At 33.8% G+C, this 22073-nt stretch overlaps 1 protein-coding gene across 1 annotated transcript; it reads right to left on the reverse strand.

The window, feature by feature from the left end:
* Positions 1 to 11701: 11701 nt before the first annotated feature.
* On the reverse strand, positions 11702 to 12211 carry LOC141704774 (VQ motif-containing protein 11-like). The gene has a single exon (XM_074507953.1). It carries the CDS (start codon positions 12209 to 12211, stop codon positions 11702 to 11704), a length of 510 nt encoding a protein of 169 aa, XP_074364054.1.
* Positions 12212 to 22073: the final 9862 nt, after the last annotated feature.

Genomic DNA, 22073 nt, shown 5'->3' on the forward strand with positions numbered 1-22073 from the left:
CTTTCCTTTTCTGCATCATCCACAATCATTGACTCATGAGCAATGGCTGGATCCACCCTTATATCCTCTATACCTGCTTTTCTCTCATGTTCTCTCTTTTGTTGCATCAGGGTCTCACCCTGGCTCCCCACCCTCACACCCTCACCTTCACCTACTAAGGTGGGACTCCTCTCACTCCCTTTTGCCAATCCTGAAGAAATGGATTGCAGATTTTCACTCATTTCCTCTCCTTTTGCCTGGGAGCAACCCAGCCTCTCACTCAAGACACTCTGCTCTCTCAATCCTAAGAGTGACTGTACAACCACTAAATCTTCTGCACTTGAAATAATTGAAGTTTGAAGTTGTGCAGAGATACTCGACGGATGAGTGATATCCATCGAGTGAGTGGTTTTGCTATCCGACGGATAACTGCTGTTAGGCTTATCCGTCGGGATACAATCACTACTCGACGGATGAGCAATATCCGTCGAGAGAGTAGAAATGAATGAGGTGGGAAGAGAAACTATTGTTGACTCTGTGCTGATTGAAGAATTTTAGGCACAGATGACAAACAGTTTTGAAAGAATTGGCAAGTGAGCCAACAAATCATCTAAAAGATGATGCTCACTTGCACTGATTTTGGCTTCCCCAACAGTTAAAGAAGGGGAATCAGGAATTGATGTGTTTATCATATCCACATCCAGAGAATTTGTTGGTGAGTATGGTGTTTGAGGTGCTTCTATAACTAGAGATTTTGGCTGTGACTCCACATTTATTGGAGCCACATCAAACTGAACTTGAGAAGGTGCAGTGACTGTGTCTTTAGCACCAGTTTGCACTGTGTGTGTATCCTGTGCATCCCCAGAGGTTTTAGATTTCTTCTTTCTTGTATAAGTTTGGGGTGAGCTTGTGTCCCTAACCCTCTTGGCCTGTGCTCTTGGTTGAGAGCTTTGTTCAATAACTACATCCTTTTGGGATGCAGCTAGAAGTGAGCTTTTATCCTTTTTAAGCACTGCAGTTTGTTGGGAAACTGCAGTGTGGCTAGGCTGGGATTCACTCAACTCTCCAACCTTATTCTTGGGGTTTCTTTGATGTTCACCCCTTCCCTCACCTGACTTACCCTCCTTCACACTCCCCTCTTTGGCTTTTGGTGATTTTTCAACTGGCATCTTTTGAGAGATACCAGAGGGGTTTTCTTTGATTTGGATTTGGAAATAGTAGTAGGTTTGGTAGCTTTGGTAGGCAACTGTTTGGTCATTGGCACAGTTGCCATAGCTACTCCTGAACTCAAAGAAATTGTGGAGGTTGGAATAGTTGTAGGGATGGATGAACTTACCTCACTTACCTGAGGTGCCTGCATTACAGGAAAGTAGAACATTGGCACATCCTTGTGATGATTGGCCCTGTTCAAATCTGCAATGAGCCTTCTCTCTTGAACCCAACAATCCAGTTTGTTGTTAGGGTTCTCAAGCACAATCTCTTCACAGAGGTGGTTAGCCAATAACATAAGAAATCTAGCATAATACACATTCTTACCTCTTTTAGCTAACTCACCTAATTTAAAACCTAACTCAAACAAGACAAGGTCACTGAAATTATAAAATTTATCTGTAACTAGCATAATAGCATGTTAGCATGGAAATATTCACTGAATCAAAATTACTGATCTTTCCTGAGAAAACCTTTAACTACATCACACAAGAAACTCCACTCCTTCCTAAGACCCATTCTCCTAATATCACTCAGTTTAGAAGTAGGAAGTGCATAGTGCATGGAATTAAGCATATATATCAGTGTCATTGTGTGGTGAAGTTACATTGTTATCAGGAATTTTGAAACATGCTTTTATCACATCACTATTGATACAGAATTCTTTACCTTTGATGGTTAGAGTGATGGTCTTGTCAGTAGAGTTGTAGGTAGCAGTGGTCCACATCTCTTCAACAACTTCACAGAAGATTGTGGGTGATTCCAGCATGGCATAATTGAGCTTGCAATTCTTCACAAAGTCCATCATCTTGTGATAGTCATCCGATTGCTGAATACCCTTGTTAACTAATGCAGTGAAATTGTTCTTCTCATAAATGAACCCAGTTTGAGACATAATCTTTACAACAGGTGCCATTGTTAGAGAATAAAACTTGAAGAGAAGGAGAGTAAGTGCTTGAGAGAGAATGAAATTAGAGCAGTTGAATTTGAGAATGATAAAAGAAAAATTGCAATGAAATAAGCTTTTATACTATCTCAAAAATAACTGATAAAAATATAAAGTAAATAAATTAACCAAAAAATTGCCTAAAATAGCCGTTTAAAAAAAACTGTAAAAATTCCACCCATTATCCGTCGTGTAATGCTTACAAACTGTAAGTATACTCGATGGATAATGTACAGGGAATTAACGGCTGAGATTAAGACAATTCGACGGATGAGGATAAACTGTTATCCGTCGAGATAAAAATATTCCAGAAAAGTAATTGATTTTTTTAGCAAATTGTGTGTCGACGGATGACCAAACTCGATGGATAAGGGTCATCCGTCGAGATGTAAATTTTGACTTAGCCAAAATTTCATCCAGACTGAAAAATCAATTAAATTTCTGGCTGCATATCAACTTGCAAAATAACTCAGATAGATTTAAGAGTAATTAAGCATACCTAACTCACTTACCAACCTTGAAAAGGTGGATTCATCCAGTGGCTTGGTAAAGATATCTGCAAGTTGCTTCTCACTTGGAACAAAATGAGCTCCACAGTACCATTCATTACATGTTCCCTTATGAAATGGTACTTGATATCTATGTGCTTTGTCCTTGAATGTTGCACTGGATTTTCAGTGATGGCAATTGCACTTGTATTATCACAGAAAATTAATCCTCTCAACTTGCAAACCATAGTCCAGCAATTGATTTTCATCCATAAAATCTGTGCACAGCAACTGCCAGCAGCAATATATTCAGCTTCAGCTGTAGAAGTAGAAACTGAATTTTGCTTTTTACTGAACCAGGACACAAGCTTGTTTCCTAGAAATTGACAGGTTCCTGTTGTACTCTTTCTATCAATTCTACAACCTGCATAATCTGCATCTGAATAACCAGTTAGATCAAAACCAGAATCTCTAGGGTACCAAATGCCAAGGTTTGGTGTTCCCTTGAGATATCTGAAAATTCTCTTAATAGCTATTAAGTGAGATTCTCTAGGATCAGCCTGAAATCTAGCACATAAACAGTAGCAAACATTATATCTGGCCTACTAGCTGTTAAGTACAGAAGTGAGCCAACCATGCCTCTATAACTTGAAATATCCACAGACTTTTCAGTAGTGTTTAATTCAAGCTTAGTTGCTGTGGCCATGGGAGTTTTTGCAGATGTGCAATCCATTAGATCAAACTTCTTTAAAAGATCAAAAATATATTTAGTTTGACTAATGAATATTCCATCACTAACTTGCTTAACTTGTAAACCAAGAAAGTAAGTTAGTTCTCCCATCATACTCATTTCATACTTACTTTGCATCAATTTGGCAAACTTTTTGCAAAGTTTCTCATCTGTAGAGCCAAAAATAATATCATCTACATAAATTTGAACAAGTATACTAGAGCCATTAACATTCCTGAAAAATAAAGTTTTATCTACAGTACCTCTTGTGAAGTGATTTTCCAAAAGGAACTTTGATAAAGTGTCATACCAGGCTCTAGGTGCTTGCTTCAGTCCATAAAGTGCTTTCAAAGATATAATATGTTCTGGAAAATTTGGATCTTCAAAACCAGGAGGTTGACTGACATATACTTCTTCCTCCAAATCTCCATTCAGAAAGGCACTTTTGACATCCATTTGATAGACCTTGAAATTGGCATGGGCTGCATAGGCTAAGAAGATTCTGATGGCTTCAAGTCTTGCAACAGGAGCAAATTTCATCAAAATCTATTCCTTCTTGTTGACAATAGCCTTTAGCAACCAATCTAGCTTTGTTCCTGACAACTATGCCATTTTCATCCATCTTATTTCTGAATACCCACTTGGTGTCTATTGGATTCTTTCCTTTAGGCTTGGGTACCAGCTTCCACACATTATTCCTTTCAAATTGGTTTAGCTCCTCCTGCATAGCTATCCAATCAGGATCCAACAAAGCTTCTTCTACCTTCTTTGGTTCTTCCTTGGAAAAAAGCTGCTGTATAGACATTCTTCCTGAGTTGCTCTTCTTGTTTGAACTCTAGGAAACATCACCAATGAGCTCAAAGGGGTGATCTTTTGTCCATTTCCTTTGTTGAGGTAGATTAGCTCTAGATGAAGAGACCTCATTGTTTCTTGATGTGTGATTGAGTTTTGACTATTTGAAACTCCCCCTGAGTTTGTGGATCTTTGATTTGAGAAAGGGAACTTTCTATAGGTGATCTATCTTGACTTCCTGCTCCTTTTGATAACCCGACGGATGGTGAATTTTGAGTACCGACGGATGAAGTAGGTTGTCTCCCGACGGATAACGCAGATTGCCTTCCGACGGATGAAGCATTGTGCAACTCGACAGATGTTGAGTTTTGTGCTTCATTGGTGGTAGATTTATCTGCATTATCCTTAGATACATTCTCTTGATCACTTTCATCATCACTGTCATCACTAACCATCTCCACATTGTCAAATTTGAGGCTCTCATGGTAATCTCCATCTTTCAGTCCTTCAATCTTTTTATCATCAAACACAACATGTATTGATTCCACAACAATGTTGGTTCTTAGATTGTAGACTCTATATGCTTTACCAACAGCATATCCAACAAAAATTCCTTCATCTGCTTTAGCATCAAACTTCCCATTTTGATCAGTTTGATTTCTCAGAATATAGCATTTGCAGCCAAAGACATGAAGAAAGTTTAGAGTTGGCTTCTTGTTCTTGAACAATTGATAGGGAGTCATGCATCTTGCTTGATTAACCAGAGAAATATTCTGAGTGTAGCATGCAGTATTTACAGCTTCAGCCCAGAAATATGTAGGCAGTTTAGATTCTTCAAGCATTGTCCTTGCAGCTTCAATAAGTGATCTGTTCTTCCTTTCCACTACTCCATTCTGTTGTGGAGTCCTTGCTGCTGAAAACTCATGCAGAATCCCATTTTCCTCACAAAATGCTCTCATGACTGAATTCTTGAACTCAGTTCCATTGTCACTCCTGATTCTTCTAACCTTGAAATCAGGATGATTATTGACTTGCCTTATGTGATTGATGATGATTTCACTAGCCTCTTTAGACTTTAGGAAATATGTCCAAGAGAACTTTGAGAAATCATCTACAATTACTAGGCAAAATCTTTTCCTTGAGATGGACAATACATTGACTGGTCCAAACAAATCCATGTGAAGCAGTTGCAAAGGCTCTTCAATTGTTGAATCAAGTTTCTTCCTGAATGATGCTTTAATCTGCTTCCCTTTTTGGCAGGCATCACACAGTCCATCCTTTGAAAACTCCACTAGAGGAATGCCTCTTACTAGTTCTTTCTTTACCAGCTCATTCATGGTCTTGAAGTTTAAATGGGATAGCTTCTTGTGCCATAGCCAACTTTCATCTTGACTTGCTTTACTGAGAAGACAAGTTACAGATTCTGCATTAGATGAGTTGAAATCAGCTAGGTACACATTTCCTTTTCTCACACCAGTGAGAACCACTTTGTTGCTTCTTTTATTAGTCACAACACAGGCTTCTGAGTTGAAGGTTACTGAATTGCCTTTGTCACAAAGCTGGCTGATACTCAACAGATTGTGTTTGAGACCATCCACTAAGGCAACCTCCTCAATGATGACATTGTCCTTTGAAATCAAGCCATATCCCACAGTATAACCCTTGCTGTCATCTCCAAAAGTAATACTTGGGCCAGCTCTCTCCTTGAACTCTGTGAGCAGGGTAGAATCACCAGTCATGTGTCTTGAACAACCACTATCCAAGTACCAAAGATTCTTTCTGTTTCCCTGCACACATCAAAATCAAATCAAGTTGATTTTGGTACCCAAGTTTCCTTGGGTCCTGCCTTGTTAGCTTTCTTTTTCTGTTTCTTAGGCCTTATTTTTTTTATTTGATTCTTAGTCATTTGAGTTGGGCCTTTGAAACCATTCATTGCAACAGAATTATCATGCATATATGACTAACAGGAAATGGCATGCTTGGTAAACATGTTATTCCAGTAAGGTGCTAAATGGCATTTGTGGCATACTGTATGCAGCATAATAAGGATTAGGTGCAAATGGCATATTAGCAAACTGTGCATTCATGTTCTGTGTAGACATAGCATTAACAGGCATGGAGGCATGGCATTCATGTTAGGAAATTGAGGCTGCACAGACATGGAAGTAGGCATGGCAGATTTGCAATTAACAGACAATGATTTACACTACCACACTTGACACAGATTTTTCTGGAGCATATTTATCAGGTGTGTAGTTATTGTGTTTGTTAATCCCTACTTTACCATTCCTATTGTTTTTCCTTTTAGTCTCTGTTTTTACCTCAATCTTTTCAAGTCTGTCACTTAACTGTTTGACAGTCATGTGACCAACATTAGCCTTTTTCCCTTTCTTAACTTGACTTGACTCTCCTGAAACAAATTCTTGGAAACAGACCCATACTTCTCATTCAGCTTAACTAGTTTGGCTTTGCTAATGGGCTTGCTCACAGCCGACGGATGAGGATTTTCATCATTCGACGGATAACACTTTTTGTTATCCGACGGATAGTCCTCATCATCCGTCGAGTCTACATCTGTTAGCAGACCATCTACCAAATTAGGTTCTAGTTTCTCTTTGTTCTTTTTCCAGGCTTCATCACAGAAAGACTCGATTCCTTGAACTTTGGTGATTTGAGCATGGACATCCCTGGATGTTTTCCATGCTTTAATCACTCTTGTTCACGCTCGAGCTGCTTCTTTAAAATTTCTTCCTTTTTCAAGGACTCAGTTAATTCCTCCTTAGCAATCTTACACTCAATTCTTAATTTCTCAAAATCAATAAACTGAGACTCAAGCACATTATTCCTCTCACTTAAAAACAAATTGTTTTCTTTGATTTTAGCATTTTCTTTAGTAAGAGACTTAAGTGTAACACGCAAATGATATAATCTGTAGACATGTCATTAATGGCATCATTACACTCAGCTTTAGATAAATGTGCAAGGTTTGTAGTAATTACCTGATTGCTTGAGGAACTTGTCTCTGTTCATCAGACTTGGCCATTAGGGCTAGATTGACATAGCTGACATCTTCATCTTCATCCAGACCAGCAGTTTTTCTTGTGTAATAAAAGCCCTTTCCTTTTGCTTGAGTAGATCAAAATATTTTTGCTTATAATCCACAGACTCAAACTTTTTCTTACTGGAATCTGACTTCCTACACTCACTGGCAAAATGCCCTGCCAAGCCACATTTGAAACATTTGAATTTTGACTTATCCACCATGTTTCTATTTGGCTTGGCTGCTCCAAAGTTCTTCTTGAACTTGAGTTGGCAAATCTCCTGGAAAGAAATGCTAGGTGCTCATCAATGTCCTCCATGTCATCTTGGCTCAATGAATCTTCACTTTCTACTGCAAGCCCCTTGCCCTTGTTCTCACAGACCTTTGAAGTTGATTCAACAGCTTCCATCTTCACTTCCTTCTCCTTTTCCAACTCAGCAACTAGTGCAATGGATCCTCCTTTCTTCTTTCCTCTCTCCATCCTTTCATCCTGCTCTATTTCAAGCTCATAGGTTTTTAGGATGCCATACAGTCTCTCCAAAGTAAACTCCTTATAATCTTGTGAGTTTCTTAATGAGACTGTCATTGGTTTCCATTCCTTTGGAAGAGATCTAAGGAATTTCAGATTAGAGTCTTTAGTCTGATAGACCCTTCCATGCAATTTGAGAGCATTTAGTAGTTTTTGAAACCTACTAAAAATGTCAGTGAGTGACTCACTTTCCTCATTGTGAAAATGCTCATATTGCTGAATCAAGAGCTGCATCTTATTTTCTCTAACTTGTGCCATACAGATATTATCTATAGTATCCCAAACTTCCTTGGCAGTTTTGCAGTTGATAATGTTGTCAAACATGTCTGCATCAACTCCATTAAACAGAATATTCATGGCCTTTTTATCCTTCCTGACTTGTTCAATGTCAGGATCAGACCATTCATGCCTTGGCTTGGGGACTGATGGCTCGTTTCCTGTTGCAGCTCTCATTGGAACATGAGGGCCTCTTTCTATGCAGTCCACATAGGCCTCATCTTGAGAAAGCATATGAAGATGCATCTTTACCTTCCAATGATGGTAATTATCTTTATCTAGAAAAGGAATCTTGACTCCAACATCCTTCTTGTTCATCTTGCTGAATTGTTTTGATCTTTAAACTCTTATAAGTTAAGAGCTTGCTCTGATACCAATTGTTAGTCCCTTAACAATATAGCAAGAATTACAGAAGGGGGTTGAATGGAATTCTTGAACCTTTTTCTTAAAATAAAAATGTTCAACTCGAATATAAATATAAGTGTTGATTAGCACAATGCGGAATAAAAACTTAAGTGAATCAAACACAAGTAATTAAAAACAAGAGTCTTTAAAAACTTTCTGGTGGATTTAAACAATTCCACCAGAGATATATATTATATCGAGAGAACTCTGTGTGCAAGAATGCTCACAGCTGCTTACAAATATGAACTACTGAGAATACAGAGAAATGCTAATAATTCTGCTTACAAATGTTTCTCACTTTTTGTATCTCAGATCTTAGTTTTTTTTGCTACTTCTTGGTTTATATATTACCAAGATTACAAAGTCAAAAGACAGGATCATTATAAAAACTATCGGTCTAATGCTTTTTACTTTGTTCTCTATTACCCAGTTAATAGGCTTCCTCATTCCATTTGCATACACTTCGACGCATGTGACCAGTTGTCACTGTCAACTGATATTTGAATTCTTTATCCGTTGAGTACATGATCATCCGTCGACTTTATGATCATCCTTGATGGCTTCATTGATCATCCGTCGACTGCTATATTAAACATCCGTTGATAGCTATTTGATCATCCGTCGATGGCTTTGTTAATCATCCGTCGGTAGCTATTTTGGCACTTGACTTCAATTCATTTATGCAGAATTACAAGATATCATCTATGTACAATTAATCAACCTATTCTGCATATCTAGTTAAAGTCAACATGACTTATATGCTACTACAGAATCTATACAAAGGTGTATGCAGAAATGTGCTACAGACTCATTATTACATAAGCTACTCACTCGATGGATAATAAGTCATCATCCGTCGGGACTATAATGATTTATCCGTCGGGACTATAATCCTTATCCGTCGAGTGCTACATTATTTCACTAAGTAAAATCTACTTACGTATTTTGTTTGTGTAATCATCAAGTACACGACATATGCACAACAGTTTAAAGTTACGTCGAGCTCGCCGGAAACCAGCGAACTTTTCGGCCAAATTCCGGCCAACTCAGGGATTGTTATGACGATTTGATGGCATGGTTATATTCCTGGTATTGTGTAGATCATATCTGGAGTAGATGGTGGGGTGAGGATGCCGGGAACGTGTTCTCCGGCCATCCCCATAATTTTCCGGCGACTGAACTGCAAAATTACAGTTTAGTCCCTGTACTTTTGAAGATGGTGAAGTTTAGTCCCTGAAGTTTCTGGAAATTGCAGAAACAGATTTCTGTTTTAAAAATGTTTAAAAATCAAATTTTCTATTTATTTTAATTATAAAAATTCGTTTTTAATTTCTGAAAATCCCAAAAATTATTATTTTAATTTCAAAAATTATTTTTAATTCAAAAATAAATCTGAATTAATTAGTTAAGTAATTTTAGTTAATAATTAATTGATTAATTGGTCAATTAATTCGAAAATTAATTGATTAATTGATTTAATTAATTATTAATTAATTTTAATTAATTATTTAATTAGATTTAATTATTTAAAAATGATTTAAAAATTCTGAAAAATAGTTTTGAGTTTTAAAATATTATTTTAAATTGTTTTCAAGGCTCGATAATTATTATAAAATTATTTTGAAGCTAGATTTGGCCAACCGAACCCTGTTTATTGCTTCGAAATTAATCCAACGACCCGTTTTTACCGAATAATATTTTAAAAATCATATTAAATACCCGAAACCTTGTTTATGACCCGAGACTTCTTTATAAATGATATATCATTGATTGTTTGACGTGTTACGTGTTATATGTGACTTGTTGTTTAGCTGTGTGTCTATATGTTCGATGTTTACTTGTTTATAGCGTAACTTTCAGTCCGTTAATCGGATTTGGGTAAGACGAAGGGTAGATATAAGTGTATACCGAATAAATCGTACGAGTTCAGTATTGATAGATGCTTATAATATGTGAGCAGAAGAGGCAAGGCTTGGGAAAGAGAAGCATATAGTCGAGGAGTAAGACAGTTGTGATTGGAAATTAGTGCAGTATAGAAAGCTAGTGCCAGGCAAGTGTTCTGAACTTTCTCGAGATATATTGTAGTTGATTAATAGTCTTGTCTCATATTGCAAGTGCTTTGAAGCACTAAACCCTAAACCTTGATTCCAGTTGTTGATCTTTGAGTCGTAAACCTTATTCTTTCTGAACTATTGCTTGTTGTATACCCGAAGATGAATCACAGATATACGATACTACTCCATAAATACATACAAACTAAATGCTAAACACTGACTCAAATTGCTTACATACTCAAACCATTATACCTTATGCTTTGAAAGACTAAATCCTTACAACCTTGAAACTTTGATTCCTTTGTTATCCAATTTTTTCATTACCTAACAGCCATTCTTTGAAATTGACATATTGATCATTTGTGAAGATTGCAACTATTTCATTATTGAATATCCAATGTTGCTTATGATTTTGTTTATTGCTTTAACTTTTATTTAGTATTCTTATAATTTCGTGTTGTGTTGAAAATATAAACACACATTAATGTGCCATTTTCATTTTACAAAATTGTTGGTCTATGATTGCATGCAAGTAGTTCAAGTTGTGTTTATAATAAATTTCAGTACCATATTCGTCTTATCTCCGATTAAAGATTTATAATAAGGTTTTGTTAGTGTGTCATGAACACAAACTTTTAATTTTAACTTATTTTGATTGGCCAATACTCTTCTGTTTTCTTTTATAAGTCGTTTGACTTTCTTGCACACAATCCTAAGTATTTTGACTGCATAGATAAATAATATTTTTAAAATTATCTTTTTCTAAATAAAAGTTTTAGTTATATATTTTTATTCACAAATAGAAAAAATTAAAAAATATTATTCTAACTATGCGGTCAAAGCAGTGCAAAAGTCAAACATTATATAATAAAAAGAGATAATTACTTCTTAATAATGGTGTTCCCCTACATTTACAACAAATATACCAATCAAAACACTCCAAACTTCATAAGTTTTATTGTTTAGCATGTGCTCATGGGCACACACTAGACAAACCCTTTATAATATAAAGGGTTGATAACCCCTGAGAAGCACGGACCGAGATCAAAATATTAATATTAAATGATTATATAAATTAATTTTAAATTATAATTAAAATAAATAATAAATAAAAGTACACTTAAAAAGAGGTGTCACTTAATAAAGGCTATTATTGTGAATCAATAATATGCCAAATATTCTTATTTTTAATCCATAATATCTCGAATAATATTGAATTTGAACATAACAAAGCATAGTAAACTTGGTCCAGTTTAAGAATCTGGAGATGTTGGGAACAAGGGAAGCAACTGTGGTTGAGGCTTGCTAGCAGTAGCAGGTGGACTAGGATACAAATAAAAACCTTTATTGGCCATAGCTATCTCCTCTGGTATAGAAGGCGGCACTGATGTTCCTGGACTTGGACTCCCTCGTGCCAAAACCGTGTCCAATGTTGACACAGGCGAGACATTTATCACTCTCTTTCGTGGTGCAAACGCAGACTCAGTTAACCCATTTTGGTTCAATTGTAGTTGGAGGTTTCTAGCGTGTTCTTGGAGTTTGAACGATGGTCTTACTGCACCAACGTTAACAGGGTTGTGCCTTGCATTGAAATGTGGAGAAGTAGTGATGGGGAGCTTCTCGACTGCTGGTCTGGCTCCTGTTAATTTCTGGACCACATCACGAAAGTTTGATGGGTCAACATGAACACGAATGGCATTTTCTAGTTGCAGTGATTTGTTATTGTTTGGTTTGGGAGAGGAAGAGGAACTAGAAGAAGCCATGATAGAGATTGAAAGAGAAAGAGAGTGTTGAAAATGATACACTTAGTTGATAAAACTACTTTGAATGCAATGAGACTCTAAAAGTTTATTTCAACTCCTGAAGAGAGACCATCTTAAAAAATGAATTAGTTGCATACTCGAGCCAATATAAGCCATAATGAATTAAGTAAGACTTTAAGACTTTTGTGTGGTGATGACGATCTACAGTAATCGTTAAGGAACTGAATTTGGAAATATAAGGCAGTGCAGCTGGAAAGCTTGTACTCAAAGGTCATTATTTGCATGTATTGCTTAACTTTTTTTCTTATCTGTAGGCATCTCCTTAACTTTCAATTTTGTACCGCTTAGATATGTACTGTTTTCATTCGTAACGTATAAGTATTTATTTTAGAGATAAAGATTTATTATAAAATTAGAGAATTTGATGGCTTTGGGAAGAAGTTAGGTAGTGAGGTGATTTATGTTAACTAGTTACATGGTATTGAAATTTGAGTTAAATTATTATTTTAGATAATTGCAAAATACTAAGAAAATTGATTTATTAATATACTAATTTTTTGTTTTAATTGATTTAATCAATATAATGTTATAATATATTGTTACATGATTATAAATTTTCATAGGTGAGATCTATATATATATGTTATTATTATAAACTTAAACTAATGGATAGAGGAGATGTAGGTGTTTGTGTAAAATAATAGTTAATTTCAGTTGTTTTTAAATATTTGAACGTGCTAAATTTTAGTTTTGAATGACATTATTAGATTATAAACAATTAAAATTTGATTTTCCAATTTAGAAAATTTTGGATAACAAATTATTTGATCAAATTTATGTTACATATAATACATTATTTACATAATTTCGGATTTTCAAAATATAATATAAGAAACTATCTATAATAATAATAATAGTAATAAAAAGTGACCCAATGTCCCGAAATTCTTTTGCCTTTTAGTTTGCATCTATAAATGAAATTGACATGCATTAACAGACCAGTCTGCATGCCAAGACTTTCCGCATTTTTCAGTTAATAATTTACTACCATATAATCCGTGTCATGCACGGCCTAATTATAACTTAATATTATTATTTATATATAATTTTTGTAAAAATAAAAAATTATAAAAGATATTTAAATAAAACTATAATAATATGTATTACTGATTTTTAATGAAGTACATAGTTATTAAATTTTGGATATTTAAAATATTAAGTTTTAGAATATTGTTCATACTGAATATAAAGATTCCCGTATATTTATTTTTAAAATTTAATAATACCATTACATATCAATACTATATTATTAAAATCAAAAGGATATCAAAAATGTGACATGACTATTCATATTTTAATACTTACACCATAAATTCTTTATTTTATAACTAAAATTTTAGTGTAGAAATCCTAAATTCAATTTTTCTTTTTACTCGAAAACATCCATTTTTTAGTTATTGTTGTTTGTAAACATAAGGAATCCTATTTCAACATAATGAATCCTATTTCATAATGAAAGTTTTGTGGTTTTTCAATTTCATGTATTTTTAATTTAATTTTTAAATATAGTATTTATATTTTTCTGATGTGTATTAATTATTAAGAATTAATTGATTATGAGATTATTGGTATGCGACTCAAGATTATTATAATTTGAATTAATTTTAGAAGAGTTAAAGATGCAATTTTTTCTTATTTTTAATATTAATAATGTTTTTGAAAGTGGTGTTAACAATTTTTAGGAAGCTATAAAGAAATAACCAATCATAACTATTACACTTAAAATAACATTTTTAATGAAAAATGATAAGTCGTTAGACGGTTTTTTGGACCAAGTTTTGCTTATAATAGTATAATATAAATATATAGATTGATATTATTGTTTTTAAAATATTATTTTGATTTCATTTGATCCGTTAGGTTAACATATTCCTAAAATTATGTTAATATCTTTCAAAATAAAGTTTAAATAAACATAATTTTATTAAAAAAATAAATAAACTATCTAATATAACTACAATTCTCATGCGGGGAATCAAAGAGAATAAAGTATCTAATAAATAATATTCAATTTGAACATAACAAAGCATAGTAAACTTGGTCCAGTTTAAGAATCGGAGATGTTGGGAACAAGGGAAGCAACTGGGGTTGAGGCTTGCTAGCAGTAGCCGGTGGACTAGGATACAAATAAAAGCCTTTATTTGCCATAGCTATCTCCTCCACTGGCAGACTCGGGTAACCCATTTTGGTTCAACTGTAGTTGGAGGTTTCTAGCCCGTTCTTGGAGTTTGAACGGTGGTCTTACTGGACCAACGTTAACAGGGTTGTGCCTTGCATTGAAATGTGGAGAAGTAGTGATGGGGAGCTTCTCGACTGCTGGTCTGGCTCCTGTTAATTTCTGGGACCACATCACGAAAGTTTGATGGGTCAACATGAACACGAATGGCGTTTTCTAGTTGCTGTGATTTGTTATTGTTTGGTTTGGGAGAGTAACAGGAACTAGAAGAAGCCATGATAGAGATTGAAAGAGAGAGTGTTAAAAATGATACAGTTAGTTGAATGCAATCAGACTCTAAAAGTTTATTTGATCGCTTGAAGAGATGCCAATATAAGCCATAGTGAAGTAAGACTTTTGTGTGGTGATGAGAATCTACAGTAATAAGGAACTGAATTTGGAAATATAAAGCAGTGCAGCTGGAAAGGTCGGACTGTCATTTCTAACATTTTTTCTTATTTCTAGGTATCTGTTTAACTCTCAATTTTGTACTTACTGATTTTTGTACCAAATTATTTGTATGTATTTGCTTTATACCGATGGTTTTCATCTGTAACGTATAATGTATTTATTTTAGAGATAAAGATTATTATAAAATTTGAGAATTTGATGGCTTATGGAACAGGGTAGGTAGTGAGAGAGAGGTGATTGATGTTAACTATTAGAAACTATGGTATAGTTAGTTAATTTTTTTTAATTTTTTTTGCATGTATAGAATTTCTTTTATAAGACTTGGTATGAATTGAATTTTGACTTAAATTATTATATAAGATAATTGGAAAATACTAGGAAAATTGATTTTTTTTATGTACTATTTTTGTTTTAATTACAATATACTATTATACCATTATATTTTTTCATAGATAGCACAAGAGAACTATATATAATGTTATTATTATAAACTTAAATTGATGGATAGAGGAGATGGAGGGTGACTGTGGTTGTGTAAAATAATATAGTTAATTTGAGTTGTTTTTAACTATTTGTATGTACTAGATTTTAGTTTTAAATGACATTATTAGATTATAAACAATTAGAATTTGATTTTCCAAGTTAAATACTCCCTTCATCCTAAATTTGTTGTGACTTTTAGGCATATTTTAATGTGTAATGATTGTATACCTTGATTATTTTTAACACTACAAGAAAAACGACATTTCCTACCAAGCAAATGAAACAAGAATACTTGGTAGGAAATGGTAGAGCATTTCCTACCAACCCGTAAACCGGTAGCAATTGCTCTAGGGGGGCCCAGATTGTGTACACGTAAGCACCAAAACCTACCAATATTGGTGGGAAACTCAAAACCTACCAATTTTGGTAGGTTTTGACCAAAACTTGATACCGAAATGGTCCCATCAACCAGCCCTCACTTATTTTATTGATTAAACTTTTTTATGAAAAAAGAATAATATCTTCAATCTGAGATCATTTCCATACCAAGTTTGGTGGGAAAGTGTTTCCTACCAAGATTGGTAGGTTTTGGTAGAATTTTATTGTGAAAATAACCCCACCGACACATCAGCATGCCACATATTATTAAGAATATATAAACATTTTTCTGAATTATAAAAAAATATTAATAATTCAGGTCATTTCCTACCAATATTGGTAGGAAAAGGACATCTGGCCATGAAAAGCATTTCCTACCATATTTGGGAGGAAAAGGCCTGGAATTATTAATATTTTAAAAATGACCCACCACCTTTTTAGTTTTGTTTTGGGTGGTGTTAATAGAATGAAGATAAGATGAAAATTTAGGAAGAAGAAGAGAAAGATAAGAAAGAAGAAGAAGAAGGAGAAAAGGGAGAAGTTTGTTTTTCTTCAAGAATCACTTTCATTATAAAGGTATAATTTGATCTCATGTTCTTTATTCAATATTGTAAGTTTTTTTTTGTTCTATGTTAGTTAGGATGATATTGTGTATGTTGTATGTATAATTTGTATATGCTTTATAATTGAAGAGAAAAAAATGTGAAGTTAAATTGAAATGGTGCTTGTTAATATTGTAGATGGTGAGAAAGATGTTATAATTTGTATGTTAATAATTTATATATGCTTGAAATGTAAACAATTCCAAAAGTTAAGTTAATTGAAATATAGTTTTGTTGATATTGTAGATGTCAAATGTAAACCGTTGGTTGGATATCACATCGTATGAAAAGTGATCGCATTACGTTAACGGATGAGTATAAAATGGTGTGGACGAATTTTTAGTTCGGCAAAAAGTTTGGGTTGACAAAAGATAAGACGTTGTGTCCTTGTAAGAATTGTGGGAATGGTCATTGAAAAAATTTAGATACCATAAAGTTTCACTTGTATGCTTCCCGATTTTTTGAATCATATACCGTGTGGACTTTACATGGTGAGAAAGAGCCAACAATGGAATCTCGACGGACACGTCATCGTAAATGACATGCACCACCAATTGTGGAACCACCGGTGGATATGTTTGGGTTGTTACGAGATAGTTCGGGCAAGATTTTATAGCTTCAATGATACGAGGTGTAGTAATAGTAGTAGTATGAATGATACTGAAGAATCTCCAAATTTTGATGATTCTCAATTTTACACCGATGCCAATGAGTCGGGAGCTCCTATTTATCCCGGTAACAAAAATTATACAAAACTCTCTTTCACTACGAGATTGTTACATTTCAAAGACGTATCTCATTGTAGTGAGAAATCATTTAATTTACTACTTGATATATTGGGAAAGTGTTGCCACGAGATCATAAGCTACCGGTTTCTTATTATGCAATGAAGAAAAAGGTAAAAAATTGAAGTTGGGATATGAAAAAATTGATGTGTGTGCAAATAATTGTATGTTATTTTCATGGGAAAAATGGAAGGAAAATACCAAAGAAGGTGTTAAGACATTTTCCGCTAATTCCTATTTACAACGATTATACATGTCGGAGCATACGGCTAAATATATGACTTGGCACAAGAATAGAGAAATAAAATAGGGAGAGCTAAGTCACCCCTCGGATGGAGATGATTGGAAAAATTTTGACAAGCGATACCCATCTTTTGCTAAGGAGTTTTGTAATGTTCGACTTGGATTGTCGAGTGTTGGTTTCAATCCATTTGGAAATTCCGGAAATAATATATACACATTGTGGCCGGTTGTAGTGGTCGTCTATAATCTACCTCCATCTATGTGTATGAAAAGACCGTTCATGTTTATGACACTACTAATTCCCGGTCCGGATAATCCGAAAAAAATCTCAATGTGTTTCTAAGGCCCCTTATGAATGAATTATTTATTTATGGCAAAGCGGGGTTAAAACTTATGATCAACATTTGAAAACAAATTTCATCATGAAGGCGGCAATTATGTGGACAATTAGTGATTTTCCCGCTTAGGTATGCTTAGTGGGTTGGTCAACAAAAGGGAAGATGGGATGCCCGGTTTGTATTGGAAATGTACAAGGTTTTCTAACTTAAGAATTGCGGAAAATGTTGTTTCTATGGACGTATCGAACATTTTTGGATAAAATGATCCGATGCGAAAGAAAAATAAAAAATATACTACAACGGAACTTAAGGTGTTTGATGGTCATACCAAGGGTGAGAAATTACGATCTTCTTTATTGCAAATAGATTTCGCTCCACCCGGAAACACTTTTAGTAAATTCAAGCCTAGGGGCTATGGGGTAGATCATCATTGGAGCCCACTTTTTAATGTTTTGGGAACTACCGTATTGGGCATCTCATGATATACGATATTGTATTGATGTTATGCATACCGAGAAGAATGTGTTTGAGAATATATTTTACACATTATAAATGATCGTATCGAGACTAAAGATAAAAAAATCAAGAGCGGATTGCAAATATCTAGATGTACGACGTGATTTGTGGATCGATGAAAGGGGATCATGCCTAAAGCACCTTACACAATTACTAGAACTCAACTCCGGCTTTTGTGTAATTGGATCTCTAAACTTAAACTTCCCGATGGATGTGTCTCGAATATATCCCGTTGTATCAAATGGGATACTTAAGAATTACCGGTTTTAAATCGCATGATTGTCATATTTTCATACAAAAGTTAATGCCAATTGCTTTTCGTGAATTTTACCATCTTATATTCTAAAGCTATCACCGCTCTCTCAAATATTTTCCTTGATATTTGCTCGTCCATTTTACTACGCGAAGATTTGGATGTCTTGGAAAAACATGTAATGAGGACAATGTGTGTGCTCGAAACGGTCATTCCACTGGCTTTATTTGACATTATGGGACACTTACTTGTACACTTGATTGAAGAATGTAGACTCGGAGGACTGGTTTACTATTGTTGGATGTACCCTTTTTGAGCGATTGTTGAAGCATATGAAAGATAAGGCCGGCAATTGAGCACGGGTGGAAGGTTCAATTGCGGAGAGATATGTTGAGGAAGAAATGATCAATTTTTCTTCATTTTACATTCGCTCCTCCATAAACACGGTTCATAATACCGCACGTCGGAATGAAGTTGTGGTTTAAAGCACAAGAAGAAAATATTTTAGAAGTTTTTAGATATCCTCTTCAAACTATTGGAAAGCACGTTGTGGGTATTAAAATAAAGTGATTTGATGATTTCAGAATATTATGTGCTACTAAATATGCCGGAAGTTCAACCGTACATTCGGTAATTTACTACATGTGTCTTTTGTAATTAAATGTTAATTTACTACATGTGTCTTTTGTATAGTGTCATATATAATTTACTAATCACTTTTGTGTTTCAGGGAATTTGATGCCCACATACGTGCGATATGATCCACATATATCAAATGAAAGATTGGAGTCGCTCCAAAAATCCGAATTTAAGCCTTGGTTTAGAGAAAATGGTACTTTCATTAATCCACATATTATATGGTATATTTGATATAAAAATATCTAATATAATACATATTTTTATCGTGTATAGGTTGAAAATAGTGTAAACTATGACCTTTTCAAACATTTGATTGATGGACCGGTATGCAATATTTTCTCTTTTCAAGATTGTTTGGTTAATGGATATAAGTTTCATGTTAATGATGGGGTTTTTTGTTAAAGGCACTTTTCACTATGATGTTCTTGTTAATTACTATGGTCAAATAGAAGAAATTATTAAGCTTACCTATGGAGAAGTAAATTTTATTTATTTATTTAGATGTCATTGGTTTGATAGTGTTGGAAATGGTGTTCGGGTTGATAAAAATCGTGTTGTGACTATTGATGTGAAATCAAGGTTGAAGTCGAATGAAATATTTATTTGGCTAGTCAAGCAATTCAAGTATACTATGCTCCTAGTGTATTGAATCCTCGGAGCAATTTGTATACCGTTGTGAATTGTAAAAATCGTCCTATTGATGAAACTACCAATGAATCAAATGAAGAGGCTTTTCAAGAGAATGTATCAAATGCGTCCTCATCGTCCTTTTTCATTGATTTCGCACAATACGATCCCATTCGAATTGATTGAACTCAAAATATGGAAGAAGAGAGAGGAAGAAGATGAAGAATTACAAGAAGACGAAGAAGTTAAAAGAGGAGAAGAAGAGAGAAGAAGAGAAGAAAAGAAGAAGAAGAAGAAGAAGAAGAGAAGCAGAGAAGAAAAAGAAGAAGCAAGAGAGAGAGAAGAAGAAGAAGAAAAAAAAAAAGAAAAGAAGAAGAGAAAAGAGAAAAGAGAAGAAAAGAAGAGAAAAAGAGAAGAAGAGGAAGAAGAAGAAGAAAAAAAAAGAAGAAGAAAGAAAGAGAAGAAGAGAAAGAAGAAAGAGGAAAGAAAAAAGAAAGAAGAGAGAAGAGAAGAAAAGCAAAGAAGAAAAGAAGAAGAGAAGAAGAAGGAAGAAGAAGAGAAAGAAAAGAAGGAAAGAAGAGGAAGAAGAGGAAGAAGTGGAAGAAGAGGAAGAAGAGGAATAAGAAGAAGAAAGAAAGAAGAACGAAGAATTGAAGAAGAAGAAGAAAACGATGTTTTTGAAGATATTGATTGATATGTATTTTGAAATTTAATGTATACTAGTAATGAATTTTAATGGTGAATTTTCTACATTTTTATATTGGTAAATTTTCTACATTCTCTATATTTAAAATATTGTTAAATTTTCTGGTTGTAACTAACATCTAGTAGGAAATAACCTCTAGTAGGAAATAACTGGTTGGAAATAACCTCTAGTAGGAAATAACTGGTTGGAAATAACATTTGGTAGGAAATATGTGGTAGAAATGCCGGTTCCCAACCTTCTATTTTAAAACCTACTAAAACGACATATTTCTAACCAATAATTTCCTACCAAAACTAGTAGGAAACGACTACCACCTATTTCCCACCAATATTGGTAGGAAATGTGAGAAAACTATTACGAAAAGAAAATATTAAATATGAAAATGGTTCGATAAATTAAAACTTTTCAAGTGAAATGTTATTTTAATGTGAAATAAAACTAGGAAAAAAATTTGGGTAAGAAAATAAAAATGACTAAGAAAATCGTTTAGAAAATGGAACGTCGAGATTGTTCGAAGATTGAGTTAGGTTTTCAACTCAAAGTGTCGGGGATGGTTAGACATTTGGATTTTTTTTAATAATTCAACTTTACGGATGATTAGATATATGAGTTTTATACATGTAGTCGAAATATAGAATTTTTAAAAATTAAGCTATTAAGTATTTATAATAGATCTATAGAAAAAAAATACAAGAAAAATATTTTTTTTTTGTACTGTTCGCCCATGGTTTGTCACATTTCCGTTGATCAAACTCTATAAACATGAACATTTATTCATTTTAATAGTGAAACTCTAAAAGTTAGTTGATTACACTTATAGTCCCGTATTTTTATTTGTTTTTTGGATAATTATAATTATTGCGAAAAGAAAATATTAAATATGAAAATGAATCGATAAATTAAAACTTTTCAAGTGAAATGTCATTTTATTGTGAAATAAAACTAGGAAAAAAATTTGGGTAAGAAAACAATTATGACTAAGAAAATCGTTTAGAAACGTCGAGATTGTTCGAAGATTGAGTTAGGTTTTTAACTCAAAGTGTCGAGGATGTTGAGGATTACACACTTGTATTTTTTTTTTTTAATAATCCAACCTTAAGGATGATTAGATACATTAATTTTATACATGTTGTCGAAATATTGAATTTTTAAAAATTAAGCTATTATATTTTTATAATAGATCTATAAAACAAACTTTTAATTCCTACCAAAATTGGTAGGTTTTGCCCAAAAAAGTTGTTTGTCCTTTTCCTACTAGGGTATTTTCCTACCAAGTGTAGTCTGAAATACACCTAAAACTGGTAGGAAAAGGCAACACCTGAAAATAATAATTAAATTATTATTTTAATAATCTCATAAAATATTTGATTTTAAATAAAAATTATCCAATTTTTTTTAACTAAGATATACTTGTTTGTGCCAATTTTTTCAGAAAAACCATTTTGGCTCAATGGCTAGTATATTGTAAATGATTCTGTGGGGAGTGATTTCGAATCCCACCTCATTTTTTTTGGCATTTCCGTCACATTTTTGGCGAAAAAATTGAATTTACCGCGCATGTCAAAACCCACCAGTTTTGGGATCAAAACCTACCAAAATTGGTAGG

This window comes from Apium graveolens, unplaced genomic scaffold (genome assembly GCF_009905375.1).
Source record: "Apium graveolens cultivar Ventura unplaced genomic scaffold, ASM990537v1 ctg8226, whole genome shotgun sequence".
Lineage (NCBI taxonomy): Eukaryota > Viridiplantae > Streptophyta > Magnoliopsida > Apiales > Apiaceae > Apium > Apium graveolens.

Coding starts and splice junctions, on each gene's coding strand:
- LOC141704774 (XM_074507953.1), bottom strand. CDS start 12,211: ATGGCTTCTTCTAGTTCCTCTTCCTCTCCCAAACCAAACAATAACAAA.